Source organism: Stylophora pistillata, chromosome 13 (assembly GCF_964205215.1).
Source record: "Stylophora pistillata chromosome 13, jaStyPist1.2, whole genome shotgun sequence".
Taxonomy (NCBI): Eukaryota; Metazoa; Cnidaria; class Anthozoa; order Scleractinia; family Pocilloporidae; genus Stylophora; species Stylophora pistillata.
This window is the reverse complement of record NC_142531.1, coordinates 21,156,596-21,176,318: the sequence shown is the minus strand read 5'-3', so window position 1 is coordinate 21,176,318 and position 19,723 is coordinate 21,156,596. Positions and strand designations below refer to the sequence as shown.

The following is a 19,723-nucleotide window of genomic DNA, read 5'->3' as shown; positions in this document are numbered from 1 at the left end:
GATCGGAATCTTCCTTTTGTGACGTTTGTAGTGCTGAATGTCGATCAATAAGTTGGGCGCGGTTGTAACTCGCTTGAACGACAGAATAAGGGTAATCACGTTTATCGAAAAACTGGCACATTGACACTGATTTGTGGTGGAAATCAGAGTCATCACTACATAAACGACAAAGTTTTTGAAACTGAGCAAAAGGAATGGAATTCTTAACGTGAGATGGATGCGAAGACGAATATAACAAGTAATTATGCGAGTGTGTTGGTTTGTAATACACACTAATCATTCTAAGCAACATATGGCAATCTGTGGTCTTTCCTTACACTTAGGTAGCACGGAAAGCCGCAAAACTCTTGAACAAAAGCTCATCTTTCAAACCGGTAGTCTAAATCCCACAGGGATCAACAAAAGCTTTTCATTCCACTAGTTTATTCGTGTTTTTCTCGTTGCCATGTTCCCACCGATAACGTAGCTCCATTTTCTACGTTTAAAAGCACACACAACCCACAATTCCTCTTTTCGCTCCGACGAAGGGCTAACGCTCGAAACGTCAGCTTTTGTAATCGTTACGGTGGCCAATTTACCATTTCAACTTTGTTGATATATCCAAATTATTCTTAGACATTTAGTTTGTCTTGGAACGATCCAGGAAATGTCTAGAAGATCTTTGGTAGGTCTAACATAGACAATTTTAGATCTAGCTGTTTTGTACGGGTTAGAAGACTGCCAAGCTTACAGGAAGTCGTGAAATGTTAAGCCAATTTACAATTTCGACTTGGTTGATATTACCATTTGAGCTAAGGGGCCGATCATTTAACTTTTGAGGAGGGGGGGGGGGTGAGTGATTTTGAAAAATAAAATCCCTGCAAGCGCTTGTTGGAAGAAAAAAAATTGCATGCAGCCCAAATGTAACAGAAAAAAGAGCATTTTAGAACGGAAAAAAATATCCTGCACAGCAGATTGCTAGAAAGAAAATAGTGCTCTCGACAAGGACCTTATTGATCCAGACAATGCTGTCACTTTCAAAGCCATCGCATGTTTCTGGCAAATCGTTCGACGCTGTGTTTACGTACGAAGTCGGCTGCTTTCGTTCGACCGATTTTCGCTCTGCTGGAGGTTTCCTCGGTGTTTTTTCTTGCACAAAGCAAAACTTTGTGGGAATTGACCCTGGTTTCAAGTTGACAAGCAAGGCCCCCGGGATTTTCCTAAAACCGTCGGCTTCAAAGTGGTCGCCACATAGCCTCGAGTGCTCATTACTGGCGTGTTTGTTCACCGAATCGAATATTTGCAAGCTATTTCGAAAGCAGTTCTTTGTTCTGCAGCGGTAAACAATGCCAGGACTTTTTGATTTTCATGTCTGAAGAGTTTTTACAGCCTTAGGCATTACACAATTGAGGCATTTCGAACAAAAAGTGAAAAAACCAGACGAGGGTAATTGATTATTTCTCTAAACACCAACAAAACACGCGAAGCGATCACCACCAAGCCTCCGTTTGACGCTGCGAGAAATTGTTTTGACATCACGCGCAAGCTGTTGCGGGGTCCCCGGTAGTCTCGGAGCCGTTTTTTTTTAATGTCACGCAACGCTCCCCCAAAAGAACGGGTGCTGACAACCGAACTACCTTCCTTTCTCTGAATTGGCCAATCACAGCTCGGGTTCCATTTTCAGGAACCTTTTCGCGCCAGACTCACCTCATTGAGACTCGTCCAATCAGATATCGTTTTCTATCGCGATCCTCATGTGGAAAACACAAGACAAATGGCGGTGCTTGAAGGAGTTTTTCGTAAAGCGTCGTCAAAGTTCAAAATTTTCTAGCTTAATGCTCACCAGAAGCTTGCAATTAAAAATGTTTTAGTCGAGAAAGAAGATGTTTTTGTTAAGTTGCCTACAGGATCCGGGAAATCGTTAATATATCAAGCACTCCCGCTCGTGTTTGACCATATTACCGATGAAAGTGGTCATATTATTGTTATTGTTGTTGCGTTGTACCAACGTGCGGAAACACTCGATAATTCGGGCCGATTTTCTGTACCGGTGTTAAGAAGCCACGAACATAACTAATCGGGTTCGCTCCAGCTAGCAGCGGACTGCCAAATGAATGAGTACAAGTAGTGTAGGAGACGTTGGCCGACCTAAACTGCAGTGTTCTGGAAGCTTCGCCCGGTTTGTTGACGGCAAGTACGCGCTTTTTTCCTCCTGATCTCCATTTGTAGGTCGAAGCAAGCGTTTAGCCCTTGGCCTAGATTAAAAGGCGTCTTGTATTTCCTTTTGATTATTGATGTAATTTACTGTTTCTTATATATTCTGACTTTTATAATCTGTAGTAACCTCTTGAAATAGTGCGAATAAAGAGTTTCAGGTCAGTTTTTAGCTTCTTCTACTTTCTCAGTTGCTCGCTGAAACTTCAACAACCGCTCAAACAATCTAGCGTTCGTGTCGTTGGCGTAGCAGTTGACGTCTATGTTAAGCGTAGATTTTATAATTTCAACCAAATTGTGAGAAGTTTTCCCAAAAATATATACTCTATCTTAACCAGGGCACAACGATGCACATGTGAAACATTTCGAGCTCTCATCGACAAATTTCTTCAGTGTTTCTCCCGACATGATAGCTAGATCATCTGCCACATCCACATTTTCGCGTGAAACCTTATGTCATTCAGACTTTCTGGTATATGATTGGTTTGTTCAATAGACCGCGACCAAACCGCAAGGACAATGAGAAAGGAATGTAGTTCGGTTGTCAGCAGCCGTTCTTTTTGGGGAGCGTTGCGTGACATCCAAAAAAAACGGCTGCGAGGGAGACTAGGTCCCCGGCGAAGCTAATGAATTAAATTAAATTGAATTACCAGATTACGTTGTTACCCCCACCGACGCATCACCACGGTTTCTTTAGAAACTTACCCCCTTTATTTATGTGAGAACTGATTCGACTAGCACGTGATTCGACTAGCACGTGATTCGACTAGCACGTGGCCGGTAATTTTTATTCAAAATCAGAAAGAAAAAGGTTTCTAATTTTTTTCACAACACTCAGCTTTGTCGGTTCTGGCCAAACATTCTTATAATAAACAGACGAAAGCAGGAAACAGCGCTTTAGATTCATTTGATAACATAGTCAAAACTTGTTTTTTATCTGAGATGATGGCTGATGTGTTGCTGGTCACCTACATCGCGGGACCTGAATGAAACCAAAGCCTATAGGTTTGTACAGGCTAATCTTTTTTTACGATGTAATAAGCTTTTGTCGTAAAGTAAAAAAAGATAGCACTATAACAGATGGAACACGAGTGGAAGAGGCTGAAAGCCGGCAAGTTTTATAAATTAGTGCACAGCTTACCTTGAAAAACGTTTCGTCCACGACAGAGCGTGCACTTGGATTTGTATTCGTCTGTAAAAATCTTGTTAAATTTGGGAGTTTCTCTTTGGGAAATGCTCTTTTCACGGTACAAATGATAAGACCGAATAAAGTATAAAGATCTCTTTAGAGGATGACATAATACGAACGGTGTTCGTGCTATAACTGCAGTTGAACACCAACATGGCGCTAACTCGCCGAAAACGCTTCAAAATGGCCTGAGACGCTAGGAATCAACAAAGAAAACAACAAGGCAATAAGTTAAGTCCGCTTTATTTCAAAACAAGACATTTTTTCTCTCTTTTAAGGCAAACCACGCGATAACATCCCATACAAACCTTTATAAATATAAAACGTCGCGCAACACGGTAAGAGTCACGTCCGCTTTTCTAGTAGTGAGCTTGGGCTGCCTGTGCCTAGATACGTACGTCCGGCCGCAAACCTAAATTGTCAAACATTCATTATTGTTTCTTTGTTATCTAAGACTTGTGCATGACACTTATTTACTTTGCGTTGACTATTCACCTTGTTTCGACATTAAAATGACCGAATATAATCCGATTACAATCTTTAATTACCACTAGCGATTCATAACAATCTACCAGTCTTAAGAACCAATTGTAAATGTAATTATTGTTTATATTAGGGTTTTGCTTAAGTTTCTGTGACGATACCACGCCACAAAGGTGGGCGCCCTCTAACACAAACAAAACACCAAGCACAAACAAGCCCGAGAAGACACGCCACAGCACAACTAAATGTAATCCTACAAATATTTATCATTTTAAGTAAGACAATAAAGTAACTAACAATAACGATAATGCAATAAGCTGAATTATTTACCTTAATTAATTTACTGGAATTCAATAATTTAAAACTACAGCACACTAAATATATTTACAAGAGTGTTACTATTAAGATATAAAAAAAGGTAGGTTTTTTTTTTTTTTTAAGTTCAGTTCAGTTCGCCCTCGCGTACCTGTGCTTGACCTGTCCTTAACCCAACCACGTTCCACCAACAAACGACTGACAAACCAAATTCACAATTCACAAACCGAACTCACGTTTAACCCAGCTAAACGTAGAAGTTTCCAACCTCACGTAATTCGGTCTTCGCTCAGATCTTTCTTGACTCAGTTGTCTTCACTGGCTTACTGTCTAACAGAAGATAATCTTCTCCTTTTCCTTCAAGTTCTGCGCTTTAATTTCTTCGGCCAGCTTCTCGGCACACATGTGCTCCCCGACAAATGGATCCTTTGTCGTGTAAAGGAACGGTTTTGCTGAATGACTCTTCAGTGATTAAAACATGCTCTGATCCGAACGAGTCTTGGTAACTTTCAAACCTTCACCGCCGGTGACCTTCTCTCAAAACAGGGAGAAAAAAAAAACCTCGCGCCGTAACCACCTGAATGCTTGTATACATGTGGACGCAAGGTGCCAGAAAAGAAGGAAGAAAACTATTCGATTTATTGAAATAAAGGTTAATTACACAACAGGTTACTCAAGTGAAGAATACAAATGACGTAACAAATACAAATATCACACGCTACATTGATCCTAGGAGAATAAAAGAATTATTTACATACCCCTAAATAAATTCTTTTGGACGCTTTCATGACAGTTTCCTAGTTTTTTCATTAATTCACTGGGTCGTAGATGGGTGTAACTTTCTAAATTATCTTAATGTAGGTGCTTGTATTTTAATTGACTTCTTCATTGTATCGTTTTTAATTTAGTATTTTATTGTCATACGTTTTATACATGAGCCTCTGAATCGGATGACCGGGGCAACCCCATCCTACATTTTGACATTAATAAATTGATTGATTGATAAAAGGAAGCAATTAAGCCACAGCTATTATTCGCTACGGATGTGGTTGGAACACCAAATCACGTTTCTGCCCGCAAGCTAACTAAAATTACTAGAAAACGTGCTTAAATCTTAGCTAGGAAAAACTGCAGAAAATAATACTTCAGCTTGTCTCGACAAGGTGTATGCGCATTTTAGCAATGTTTTTATGAAATTTTATCACTCCGTGACGATTAGTGAACGCCCTGCGTGTGAATTTCTTTTGCAGTTCAAGATAGAATAATGAAATCAGACGAGTATGGTAGAATTTTGTTATGGCCACCTCTTATCTTTGGTTGTGTTCTTTGGTTGTCGGCCCTCCTTGTGACGATGAAATGCTCTAGAAACAAACTGGATCGCATCAATCACTGGGTCGTCACAAACGCATTTTCGGATATTTTGAAGACGAAGAAGGAGAAAACTTGTAGTCGTACAAGAACGCGGTGGTCGTTTAACGAGATTGATCTGACAGCAGAGAACGACATCCTCTTAACCAAAGTCCTGACAAGACTTTTGATCCTGTTTACTACGATGTTAAGCGTTGTACTGATATTGGTTTGGCAGCTCCTTGTGCTGGATGTAAGCTACGACTGCGAAGAAGAAGACCTCACCAAAGACTGCTTTGAAGACAAATGGACTCGGGAGCCACTGGATCCCCTAAACTGTAGCAGCGCTGTCGTTCGAGATTTGATTCGAAATGGAACCTTACAAGTCATCTGCAACAAAATCGTCTTCAATTTTGGACTGGCCACCGGTGCAGGTTATGGCTCATTCAGGCTTTCTCTATTCTCTATTAATGTAGGTACAAGTCTAATGATGATGATTAAGAAAACGAAGACTCTACGATGTGTGCAAGGTATTTGCATATTCCTGCTTCTTGGTGCGATGACGTCGCTTACGGTTGTTGCATCAGTTATTCCATCAGTTGATCGTGTTGTTACAGATAACGCGGTCGCTGCCGCTCAGATTATAGTAACAGCAGCTACTGCAGTGGTCTTCCTTTGCGTCATTCCCTGGAAGGAGATTATAGACGTACAGAGGGAGAGAAAGAAGACAGTCGAAACTGAAGTATAGAGATTTATCACCCGATTCGCTCGTAATTAACCGCTTACATGCGGATTTAATTAGCATCAAATTAACGCATACAAGCGGTCAAAGTAGAGCCTATCTACCTATCGCGAGCTTCTGACGTATACTGTCAAAATATCTGTGCCCCTTTTTGACCCCTTCGACTAGCTCCTTTGTTTCCTTGCACAACGTAAACTTTTAGGTTATTGTTTCCCATTACCTACGTCTGACCTTTTTACTCTATAATGAAAGGTAATCCCGATTAATTCATTCATAGGAACAAAAGGAAGTGCTAACCACGTTTTTCAACGGAGGAATGCCCTCGACCAAGAAAGCCATGTGCGACAAAATTCGTGCATGTGCCGCGAGAGTCGGCATTTCTGAAAACAAAGCGAAGGTGTGTTTCAGCTTACACCTTAAAAGGTTCCTCGGCCTAGAACTGATTAACATTCATTTTATCATAGGTACCAGGATAATGAATTTTCAACACTAAATTTCATGTATATATGTTAAGACTTTCAAGCTATTTTATCTTTGTGTAATTTCTGAACTTTTGACCTTTCCTGTTACGATCTCAGGACATCTTTCGGATTTTTTTTATCTTTATTTTATCACACACAGGCTGTATACGTTGTTACAGTGTAAGCTTTTCGCCAGCCAGCTTTGTTCTAGTACTGCGTTGTCCGTAACTTTTTACGAATAGTGTGAAAACCGTTCATGTTATGTAATATTTCATGGAACGACCAGAAACCGCGTTCAACCATCTGAAGCCACCTAAAACCACCTAAAAACAAACTAAAAACATTTTTAACAATTCAAAACCATCTGAAACCACTCACAACTGAAAAAGAATGTTCTAAGAGTGCCGCATTCAGAGTTTTTTACGATTTAGCGCGCGCCTCCTGTAGAGCTCTGTAATCAATTTCCATTTCGCCGCCCACTAGAAATTCTTTGGATCCCGTTTACACGTTTCGCATCGCTGACATGTACTGATTGAATGTACGTTTACTTCTTATGAAAACGTAATGTACTAGGTACAATTATAAAAGATTTGTCGATAACAATTGTGCAATTTTGTCCTCTCCTGATTCAATTGTTCACCTGAAAATGAGATCGACTGTAACGTAATGTTACGTAGAGAAATTATTGGAACAATAATGGCTTTTTTAAGTTGCGCCCCTCTCCTGTTCAACGGAAAACGAAAAGTTATTAGTTGAACACGATGATGATGGAAATCGTTTGTCTTCAGATGGCCTAATAAGGAAATTCTCTCAGTCTCATTTTGGTTTTAGGTGGTAGTGGGTAGTTTCAGGTCAACCACTGTTTTATTATTTACCTATAATATAGATTTTATCTTTTATATAATTACAGTAAAACCCAATTAAACTAAATATTTGGAATAAGGTACTTGCAAGGATGTTGATACAAAAGGAATATTTTGTAGAATTGATTCCTGATAATTTTCAAATGTTCTTCAAGGCTGTAAACGAAAAGATAGTCAATGACCAGGGCACTTTAGATTTACTCATTCATATATATATATATATATATTTATGCCTTTTCTCCCTTATAAATTATATGAACAACCCAAATATGCTGCCTTGCCTGAGCTATGTTTACTGGGAAAAATTATAACCAATCAACAATTGGAGTAAATAGCTATGGGCAAAATCCCATAGCCGCATTTATTTAAAATTACTGTTCAATCAAATCCTTGATACAAAGTTTGGCCCAGTAAAGGTGAGGGCACTGAAAACGCCAAAAATTACATTATAATGAGCTGAAAATGAGGAGTGGCTGGGACAAGGGGAGGAGGAGGGATGACAAACCACGTCTTTAACCACCATCAAGATGGAACGGAGTGACGCTCACATGGGAGCCTGGTCACTTGGCAAGCACAAGTATCCTAAAGGGTATTGGGTATAATCCAAATAAATGCCACCCCAAGTCCCAGGCCCCCAAAGGAAATAAAAAGTACACAACGGGGAGAAGAAGCATAAAAATTCTATTTGCAAGCAAATATTTCCTTTATGCCTTTTCTCCCTTATAAATTATATGAACAACCCAAATATGCTGCCTTGCCTGAGCTATGTTTACTGGGAAAAATTATAACCAATCAACAATTGGAGTAAATGGCTATGGGCAAAATCCCATAGCCGCATTTATTTAAAATTACTGTTCAATCAAATCCTTGATACAAAGTTTGGCCCAGTAAAGGTGAGGGCACTGAAAACGCCAAAGCATGTGACCGCACACATGCCGCCCCACCCCAGGCAAGCGCAGCACAGAAGCAAGAGCCGCCCATGCAAGCTAATGCTCGGAATCACAATAGTCAACCATTATGCTGTGGAATAGACTATCTGAAGGTAAGCGAGTAAGTGCCCACCCCAAGCAAGGGCCACCCATGCGAGCTACTGCCCTGGATCAACATTAGGATAAGAAAAGACAAGTATAATGAGACTTAGACCTAAGGCAAGAGCCGCCCATGCTAGCTAATGCCCCAGATCAACAGTGGGATACTAAACTATATGTGGAATAAGGCTCAAACGCCTCACTTAACGTCCTCGGTGTATTTGAGACAATGCCGACCCCAGGCAAGAGCCGCCCATGCTAGCTAATGCCCCAGATCAACAGTAGGATACTAAACAAAATATGCGAAAGAAGGCTTAAACGCCTCACTTAACTTCTTCGATGCATTTGACACAATGCCAACCCAAGGCAAGAGCTGCCCATGCTAGCTAATGCCCCAGATCAACAGTAGGATACTAAACAAAATATGCGAAAGAAGGCTTAAACGCCTCACTTAACTTCTTCGATGCATTTGACACAATGCCAACCCAAGGCAAGAGCTGCCCATGCTAGCTAATGCCCCATATCAACAATGGATAGTCCTGTGTTAATGGACAATTTACATGAACCTGCCTTACTCAAGTAAGAAGAAAGAATATTTTGGGCTACACCAAAAGTAAGAACCACCCCTACTACCTAATACTGCAGGTGGAAGAAAATAGTAAACTGAGGCAATTGCACCCGCTGGATGGTGAGAAAATAACAGCTTTAAGAGCAAAGATTAGGTGTTCTAATATACTTAAGAAATGCATTAGATTTCCATCGCCCTAAGAGGCGGATTTGAGCATCGGATAACCCCTTATCTGCAGCATGAGAAGCAGCGCCAATTCAAAAACTATGTCCCTTGTAGACTGAGGGGGACAAACCACAAAACTGTACGGCAGATGACAACTGATTGGAAAAATGAGACCGAGAAACTGGAGCCCCATCCACTGTAATGAAGAGAGCACCCGGTTGGGTCCCTCGCATTGCTAAATACTTGGCCAAAAGCTCCACAGGGCAGGATTGTGGCTGACGAGACACCAAAATGGAAAAAGGGGGAGCATTGTAACTATGTTTAAAATTACCGAAAGTAATCTTGAAAGCATTCAAATCCCTTGAAGAGCTGAGCAGCTTACTAACATGCGAAATTTGTAAGGGAGAAGTATCAGTCCGCCCACTAGTTGAGGTCATTTCACCAATTCGTAAAAAGGCAAAGAATGCTAGTGAACACATTGCCTGAAATTGACAAATTTGATAAGGAGAACCAACCAAAGAAGGTGCCACAGAAATTAATTTAGCTAAAATGGGCAATGTAATGGGAAGACGACTGTCAAGGCGAAAGCCAACTTTGTGAAAACCTTTAAGCATCTGAGCAACAAAAAACTTTAGAGGGATCTGAAAAGCCCTTTAGCTTATGGCAGTAACTCAAACATGACACATAGGTCATCACAGTGGATGGAGCATACTGTGAACGAAACAAATAAGCAATAAATAAGGCCAAAATGGAAGGTGAAATAGGCAATGCTTGAAAAGGGTGATGAAAGGTAGAAACAAAAAATTGGTGGAAAAGCTTCCAAGCATGCTGATAAGTTGGTATGGATGAGGGCTGAAGACTGGAGCGAAGTAAAAAGGAAGCTATTGAAGCCAACTCAGTGGCTGCAGATGAGGAGGTATGACCGTGGGAGCTTTGTGCATGTAAGCTGGTGCCAGTTGTTTGAAAATCTGCAACTGTAACCGAGAAAGAGAATCAGCCAGCTTATTCTGTAAGCCTGGGACATGCTTAGCTTTAAAACATATATTGTAATTAAGACAAACTAGGACCAGCTTACGCACAAAGAACATTAAGTCCTTATCACGACAAGTCTGTTTGTTAATAACATGGACCAATGCTTCATTGTCGGTAAAAAACAAAACACGCTGATTCTTAATAGTATGTCCCCAGAGGTGGAGACTTAGGACAATGGGATAAAATTCAAGAAATGCTATGTTGCGATGACGCCAGCTCGCGGGCCATTCCCCATAGCACCAATGCCCGCCAAAAACTGCCCCAAAGCCTATGGCACCGGATGCATCGGTATACAATTTGAGATGGTGTGAATTAGCCCAATCAACTGAGAGAAAAAAGGAGCGACCATTAAAACCGGACAGAAATTGCTGCCAGACTTTAAGATCTGCTTTAACTTCCTGAGTCAACCTGATAAGGAAATGAGGACGCCAAAGACCGATTGTCAAATCAATAAGACGACGCAGAAATGCACGACCAGGAACAACTACTGTACAGGCAAAGTTCAATAAACCTGTCAACGACTGTATCTCTTGTAAGGTAACCTTGCGACGCCTGAGAAAACCGGAAATTAGGTCCTGACATTTTACTAGCTTATCAGGAGGCAGCCGAGCCTCCATAAGGGCCGAGTCTAATTCAATACCTGCGAATGAAATTGTTGATGAAGGGCCAATTGTTTTTTCCGGCGCCATAGGGATGCCCAGATATTGGCAGAGCATTAAGAATAAATCAAGTTGTTGTTTACACAAATCAGGAGAGGGGGAGACAATGAGAAAATCATCCAGCAGGTGCAAAATGTGATCGATATGCAATTTCTTATGGGCAATCCATTCTATGGCAGAAGAAAAAAGTTCAAATGTTTTGCAAGAGCTTGAACACCCCATCGGCATACAGCGGTCATAATAATAAAATCCTCTCCAACAAATCCCCAAAAGGTTGTAATCTTGGGGTTGAATAGGAATGATTCGAAAAGCATTCTTAATATCTGTTTTGGCCATAAAACAGCCGTGGCCAACAGTTCTGATGATATGAATGGCATCTTCCACCGTAGCATAGGATACGCTAGTAAATTCTGAAGAAATGCCATCATTCAATGATGAACCTTGAGGGAAAGAAAGGTGGTGAATCAAACTTCTTTACTTCTTATGAAAACGTAATGTACTAGGTACAATTATAAAAGATTTGTCGATAACAATTGTGCAATTTTGTCCTCTCCTGATTCAATTGTTCACCTGAAAATGAGATCGGCTGTAACGTAATGTTACATAGAGAAATTATTGGAACAATAATGGCTTTTTTAAGTTGCGCCCCTCTCCTGTTCAACGGAAAACGAAAAGTTATTAGTTGAACACGATGATGATGGAAATCGTTTGTCTTCAGATGGCCTAATAAGGAAATTCTCTCAGTCTCATTTTGGTTTTAGGTGGTAGTGGGTAGTTTCAGGTCAACCACTGTTTTATTATTTACCTATAATATAGATTTTATCTTTTATATAATTACAGTAAAACCCAATTAAACTAAATATTTGGAATAAGGTACTTGCAAGGATGTTGATACAAAAGGAATATTTTGTAGAATTGATTCCTGATAATTTTCAAATGTTCTTCAAGGCTGTAAACGAAAAGATAGTCAATGACCAGGGCACTTTAGATTTACTCATTCATATATATATATACATATATATATTTATGCCTTTTCTCCCTTATAAATTATATGAACAACCAAAGAAATGAAGAAATGCCATCATTCAATGATGAACCTTGAGGGAAAGAAAGGTGGTGAATCAAACGGAATTCACCCTCTGTCTTTTTAGGAACCAAACCCAGTGGAGATATACGAAAACGGGGAAAAGGTGGAGAGGAATAAGGGCCTGCAATGCGATGAGCGGCAATTTCTTTATCTAGTTTGGCATCAACTGCCTCAGGATATTGGATTGCAGAAAGTAGGTTTTTAGCACATGTAGAGTCTCGCGGTCCTTCATAGTACAAGGGAAAGCCATAATTAAAACCATTGGATAAAAGCTCTACTATGGAAGGGATATACCCAGAAAGAAAAAATTGCAAACGATCACTGTGGACGGGTGTTGGAAGCTCCCGAGGAAGTAGGTTGGGGAGTGATCCGGCTGCTAGGGGTGTTATGGCTGCGTTGCTTGGACAATTTGGAAGCGTGTCCTTTGCTAAAGGCACGAAAATTACAATTTATAGCCCGATGTGGACCATCACATTTAGCACATGAGTGCTTAAAGGAGCATCCTGAGCAATAACCCCCTTTATGAAACTTGAAACAATAACCCCGAGGGATATCAAAGTTCTTAGCAAGGCTGGTTGCTGGAATGGATTTTCTGGCATTAGTCTGAGACTTCAACCACAATTCCCAATGTACAGAGCCCCAGGGAAGAGAGGTGGCCTCAGACTGGCGCAAAAAACGGAAGTTTTCATCATAATAACGCCAATTATGCCCCCTAGCAGCCAGATCTTGAATAGTAGCCCCATACTTCATGAGCCTGGGAGCCTCATGGGGATACTGTGCAGTAAAAATACCCACAAAAACATGAAAAGCTTGGAGCCAAACATCTATTGACGTAATACGTTTAGCTTTGTTTACTGGCTCAAGAGCTAACGATGGGGAAGAGCCTTCCTAGGAGGGTTGGAGTGTGATGCGAAATTTGTCCTCAAAAGCTGGATGAACAAGAAGGGAGCCAAAATCAACAAATTCATTTTGAATAATTCGGCTCCGAATCTTAGCTGGGATCCGTGCATCGATTGGTAGGTTAACAGACAGGAAAACATCATTGGGACGCTGTGTTCCCGGGGGCAAATTCTGCTCACCTGACAGGGAGGCTAGAACAGACTGGACCCCATCATGAACAGCAGGTACCTCGACTGTATCTTGGATGGCAGCATGTCCTTGGACGCGCTGGATGTTGTGTCCAGATGGCTGGGAGGAAGTAGACTGATCCACAGAGAGTGAAACAGGAGGTGCTTGAGATGATGTGGAGGGGGGACTTTGTGCTTGGTGGACAATTGAGCGCAAATTTGAAAGGAATGGCTGCAACCGCTTGGTCACTTCATCTGTTACCCGCGACACCAGCAGATCCGTTACAGGTGAAGTTAACGCAGCGAGCTGATCTGTAGCTGGTGCTGCAGGAGGTGACTGGGATTGCACAGGGGACAAGGTTGCTGCTGCCAAGGATTCATGCAGAATGGAGGGTTGATGGGTGGAAGATGATGCACTGCCATCGAGACCCAAACTCTGTCCCCTGACACGCTGCGGAGGGGAGGAGACCAAGGCCTCAGCAGATGGCCACTTGGATCGCTGTGAACGACGAGGAGGCATCTACAGAAAAGGGGGCAACAAGTACCTGGAACTAACACTAAAGATTCTAAATACAGTATATATATATATTTTTTTTTTTTTTTTTTTGGGAACAGGCATGGCTGACACAGTGTCGCCGCAATAGCCTGTGACGAGAGCAAAAAAGGGGGTTCGAATTCGAAATAAACAGGAGCAACAAGGGCCCCAGATAAAAACCAGAGCAACAAGGGCTCTAAATCAAAATAAACAGGAGCAACAAGGGCTCCAAGTAAAATATAACCAGAGTAACAAGGGGGCTAATTCAAGATAAACAAGAGCAACAAGGGCTCTAAATCAAATTAAACAGGAGCAACAAGTGCCCCAAATAAAATCCAGAGCAACAAGGGCTCTAAATCAAAATAAACAGGAGCAACAAGGGCTCCAAGTAAAATATAACCAGAGTAACAAGGGGGCTAATTCAAGATAAACAAGAGCAACAAGGGCTCTAAATCAAACTAAACAGGAGCAACAAGGGCCCCAAATAAAATCCAGAGCAACAAGGGCTCTAATTCTAAACAAACAGGAGCAACAAGGGCCCCAAGTAAAATATAACCAGAGTAACAAGGGGGCTAATTCAAGATAAACAAGAGCAACAAGGGCTCTAAATCAAAATAAACAGGAGCAACAAGGGCCCCAAATAAAAACCAGAGCAACAAGGGCTCTAATTCAAAATAAACAGGAGCAACAAGGGCCCCAAATAAAACCAGAGCAACAAGGGCTCTACATCAAAATAAACAGGAGCAACAAGGGCCCCAGTAAAATAAAACCAGAGTAACAAGGGGGCTAATGCAAGATAAACAAGAGCAACAAGGGCCCCAAATAAAAACCAGAGCAACGAGGGCTCTAAATCAAAATAAACAGGAGAAACAAGGGCCCCAAGTAAAATAAAACCAGAGCAACAAGGGCTCAAATTCAAATTAAACAGGAGCCACAAGGGCCCCAAAGCAAATAAAACCAATGCAACAATGGCAATAATTCAAAATAAGGATGAGCAACAAGGGCCTGAAATAAATAAACCCAGAGCAACAATGACTCTACTTCAAAATAACAGGAGCAACAAGGGCCTCAACTAAAAGAAAACCAGAGCAACAATGGCTCTAATTCAAAAGGAAAACAAACAAGAGCAACCAGCGCTCCAAGGGGAATGAAACATGAGCAACACGGGCCCTAATAAATTAAAATTAAACAAACCAGAGTAACAAGGGCTTAAAATTACAAAGATTGTTTCCAACAAGGGCCGAAAATCAAGGTTAATAAAATTCAGCACCAGGGCCTTATAAAACAATACCAGAAAAAGAAAGCCGCAAGGTGAGAAATCAAAGCGAGCGAAGGGCCTTCAAGATAGCTCCCCGATAGCTTCGATATAAAGAATATTGGCCTTAAGGGTTTAAGTGAACGCCATCGGACAAGTAAGGACTGACGGTGGGATTACTAAAGCCCTTATGGCGCCAGGGAAAAACGTTGGGACAAGGCTCTAGAACATCGGTGAGATATTGGTTGAGGATCGTTGCCGCCGTGTTGAAGAACGGCGCTCGAACACGAGGTATCACCTCACAAATACCGATGACTCGTACAGAGTACGATTGGAGCAGCAATTGAACCAAATCATCGATCCCTGAACCAACGACCTCGGGACGGTTAGCACCAAGATCATTAGTGCCTATTTCAAGAATGATGACGTCGGGTTTTAGGGCAGAAACAACACCAAGGTCGTAAAGGCGAAGTTTCTTCACAGTACGACCGCCCACGCCATGCAAGTGAATCACGGCGTCGCCCAAAAGATTAAAATGCTCGGCAGCACGGGCATCAAAATTGGATCTAAGGTCTGAACTCAGCCTTCGAACAAACGAATGGCCTAAAATAAGAACTGTGGGAGGTGAGCTAGCCATAAAACCAAAGAAAGAAAGTCGAAACGAAGAAAGCTGTGAATTCGACCAAGCACATGTGCAAGCAAAATGTAAGAAATAGACCAAACCACAGAAAGCTCGGGACTTGTAAAGACAAATCGTCAAAGAGGAAACTGTTTTAAGGGATAAAATTAATAAAACTCACCTCGAATGAAAAACCACGATGACAAACCACGTCTTTAACCACCATCAAGATGGAACGGAGTGACGCTCACATAGGAGCCTGGTCACTTGGCAAGCACAAGTATCCTAAAGGGTATTGGGTATAATCCAAATAAATGCCACCCCAAGTCCCAGGCCCCCAAAGGAAATAAAAAGTACACAACGGGGAGAAGAAGAATAAAAATTCTATTTGCAAGCAAATATTTCCTATATATATATATATATATATATATAAACAATTGTAGGAAAATAAAAATAAAAACTTCGCACTACAGATCTGTTTCGAAAGGGTTAAAGAGTCCTCTCTCGTCAGGTACATAAGATACTGGTTGACTGACGATCCTTTTCGTTATCTTAATGGATCGTTTGGGTCCCGATATTTTCTCAGTGTTGTGAATGAAAGGATACGTTTTGCATCGTGCACGAGCGCATTTAAAAGTGCCTGGTTGGTCATTAGTCTGAAAAGAACTTCTGACCAAAAAATTTGCTTTCGTTTTTGTCGCGTATGAATGAAATGAGCAGAGGCTGCGAAAAGATAACGTTTGTCTCTGGATCGTTTTGAAGTAATTTAAAGTTTTTAAGAATGATGGATTTAACTGAGTGGTTCTGAGGGTGAAACGTGAGAGTGAATGGAATGCGGTAGGAATCTTCCTTTTGTGACGTTTGTAATGCTGAATGTCGATCAATGAGTTGGTCGCGGTGGTAACCCGCTTGAACGACAGAATCAGGGTAACCACGTTTATCGAAAAAACTGGCACATTGACTCTGATTTCTGGTGGAAATCAGAGTCATCACTGCATAAACGACGAAGTCTTAGAAACTGAGAAAAAGGAATGAAATTCTTAACGTGAGATGGATGCGAAGACGAATACAACAAGTAATTATGCGAGTCTGTAGGTTTGTAATACACACTAGTGCATAAACCGTTACCTTCAATTGAAACTTTGATGTCTAAAAAGGGTAAAGAATTGTAAGAAATTACCCAGGTATATTTCAGAGCCGGGTCACGGTGAAAAGAATTGACTGCAGGTATGAATTGAGTCAGTTCCTCTCTGGTAGTGGAGGTGGCGCCGATACAGTCGTCGATGTAGCGACCGCAGAGTACAGGTTTGGAGCCGTTGTATTGGCTGAAAAATTGGTGTTCGACAAAACCAACAAAAAGATTGGCATAGCTAGGTCCCATTTTGGTACCCATGGCTACACCATTGGTTTGTTTGAAAAAGTTGTCCCCGAATGAAAAACAATTGAGTGTGAGCACTAGTTCGGCTAAGCGTAGTAGTGTTTCAGATTTAGGTTCTTTAACAGTACGTTGATGAAAAAAATGTTTAAGGGCCAGAAGACCTTCGCCATTAGGAATGACAGTGTAAAGAGACGTAATATCCATGGTGAAAAGAAGATTGTTTTGGCCAAGGAAATTAAAGTCGCGAATAATTTGAAGAGCGTGTTGGCTGTCTTTCAATATACGATGGTAAAGTTTTGACGATGGGAGCCATAATTTTGTCTAGATAGCTGGAGATAAGTTCGGCAGGGCAACTGCTAGCCGAGACGATGGCCGACCCGGGTTGTTAGGTTTGTGAATTTTAGGTAAAAAGTAAATACAAGAAGTTCTAGGAGTAGTTATAATGAAATTTTTTGCTGTGGCCGGCAATTCTTGTTTAGTCATGAGTTGGTTGATCGTATTCTTGACGGTTTTTTGATCGCTGGCAGTGAGGTCTTTGTCGACCTTTTGATAAAAAGAGGTGTCAGAAAGTTGCCGCAAAGCTTCTTTTTGGTAGAGGTCGGTGCGCCAAACAACGACTGAGCCGCCCTTATCGGCCGTTTTGATAACTATGATATTCTAAGCAACATATGGCAATCTGCGGTCTCTCCTTACATTTAGATAGCACGGAAAACCGGAAAACTCTTGAACAAAAGTTCATCTTTCAAACGGCAGTCTAAATCCCACAGGTATCAACGAACGCTTTTCATTCCACTAGTTTATTCGTGTTTTTCTCGTTGCCATGTTCCCACCAATCACGTAGCTCCTTTTTCTGCCTTTAAAAGCACACACAACCCACAATTCCCCTATTCGCTCCGACGAAGGGCTAACGCTCGAAACGTCAGCTTTTATAATCGTAACGGTGGCCAATTTACTATTTCAACTTGGTTGATATATTCAAATTATTTCGTTACTCCCACCGACGCAGCCCCAAACAGTTTCTTTAGAAACTATCAGCCTAATATCAAGAGTTCCACAGGGGTCGGTGTTAGGACCCCTTTTTTTCCTCATTTATATAAATGATATATCTAATAGCTCTAATCGATTTAAATTTTACTTACTCGCAGATGATACTAATCCAATCTTATATGCTGATAAAAATCTGAAGTTACTCCAAACCATAGTTAATGCTGAATTCTGTAACATCTACGATTGGTTAATCACTAACAAGTTATCACTGAATATTAAAAAAATCTAACTTTGTTATTTTTCGGCCTAGACAGAAAAAACCGAATCACCAATTGAAACGAATTTGAGAATTTTTGACCATCATACTAACAGTTATATTTCTCTAGAACGTAAGGAATTTATTAAATACTTAGGAGTGCTTATTGATGAAACTCCCTCATGGGGTCACCATATTGCTCATATTGCATTCAAAATAAGTAAATTAATTGGCATTATCTCTAGATTAAGACACTTTGTACCCTTTAGTACTACTCTAAACCACATTTACAGATCACTTATCCAACCCTTTTTGCTGTATGGTATAGTCGCGTGGGGTCAAGCTGCAAAAATTTTTATAACATAACCAAAGTAAAGCGCGTGCTCTGATTGGTCAATTTAGCGTCCCCCATTTGCCCATGGGTGTACGCTGCTGACGTGAGCAAATGCAAAGACTATTTTTCCGCGCGCGCTTGTTTTTTGTGGTCGCGTAAGATTTGTTAAATAAAAGGGAACTCTTTAGCTACAATGTATCAATGTTATGTTATAAAACAAATGGTAAACACCACACCGTACACTATTGAGTTATGGATGCACTTGGGAGGTTTGCTAAGCACTCAAGAAGCTAGAGTCGCTCTCGGCTATCGCCTCGAGCGACTCTTACGCTTCTTTCGTGCTTAGCAACCTCCCGCGTGCATCCATAACTCAATAGTGTACGCTGTGGTGTTTACCATGTGTTAAATAGAGATAAAATTTTAATCCTTCAAAAACGAGCCCTTCGCTAAATGTAATTTAGTGGCTACAGATCTCATGCAATCCCGTTTTTTGTTTCTTCTCGTTTTCTTTCTTTGGATATGCCGCTTTACTTTAAATCAGTTGCCATCATGATGCATGACATATCTAATAAATTGTCACCTTTTAACATAACTAACTTATTCACTTATCAAGCTAATATTCATTCCCATAAGACAAGATCATCTTCGAGAGGTGAATATTTTGTTGAAAGTTCAAGATTAGATATACAAAAAGGGCATTTTCGAGAAATGGTGTTAGAATCTGGAATAGCTTGTCTTGTAAAATGCGCCGGCTATCAAAATACAATTTTAAAAGTAAAATTCATGATTTCCTCCTCCAGAGACTCGAAAAATATGACGATTATATTGATTTGTCTACTTTAAGACCCCAGCTTGTTCTGTTCTCTTGCCATATCTTAAATGTATTAATGTAGTTGTAATTTGTCTAGAATTTTGAATCTCTTGCTCTGTAAAGCTTTTATTATTTTATAATATATGTATTAAATACTGCCCACCTCGACTAGCCTTTGCTAACTGCGGGCAGTGCATATTTTTTGTAATATCGTAATCATAATAATAATAGTAATAATAATAATAATAGTAATAATAATAATAATGATAATAATAATAGCATGTTTATTTCTGTTTTCAATTGGACAGAGAATCCCGAGGATTGAATGGCGTGATATGTATTGTTTCTT

At 40.7% G+C, this 19,723-nt stretch overlaps 2 protein-coding genes and 1 pseudogene across 5 annotated transcripts; 1 reads left to right on the top strand and 2 right to left on the bottom strand.

Moving 5' to 3' along the window:
* Positions 1-2,946: 2,946 nt before the first annotated feature.
* Positions 2,947-7,676, top strand: LOC148718129 (uncharacterized). The gene is made up of 2 exons (XM_088742960.1): positions 2,947-3,198; positions 5,431-7,676. Exons 1-2 carry the CDS (start codon positions 3,180-3,182, stop codon positions 6,273-6,275), a joined length of 864 nt encoding a protein of 287 aa, XP_088599086.1. The 5' UTR covers positions 2,947-3,179; the 3' UTR covers positions 6,276-7,676.
* A 716-nt stretch (positions 7,677-8,392) lies between these two features.
* Positions 8,393-9,968, bottom strand: LOC148718128 (uncharacterized; annotated as a pseudogene).
* On the bottom strand, positions 8,393-18,423 carry LOC148718127 (uncharacterized). 4 transcript variants are annotated; one of them, XM_088742956.1, is made up of 3 exons: positions 15,790-16,033; positions 13,212-13,750; positions 8,393-11,485 (listed from the first exon to the last, which is right to left on the bottom strand). In XM_088742956.1, the coding sequence occupies exons 2-3, from the start codon at positions 13,717-13,719 to the stop codon at positions 10,236-10,238; spliced, it is 1,758 nt and encodes a 585-aa protein (XP_088599082.1). In that variant the 5' UTR covers positions 13,720-13,750; positions 15,790-16,033; the 3' UTR covers positions 8,393-10,235. The 4 variants fall into 4 exon arrangements, with proteins under 4 accessions (XP_088599082.1, XP_088599081.1, XP_088599085.1 ...); XM_088742955.1 differs by having other exon boundaries at positions 13,212-13,719; XM_088742959.1 differs by having other exon boundaries at positions 11,481-11,994; positions 13,212-13,719; positions 15,790-16,050.
* Between the last annotated feature and the right edge of the window lie 1,300 nt (positions 18,424-19,723).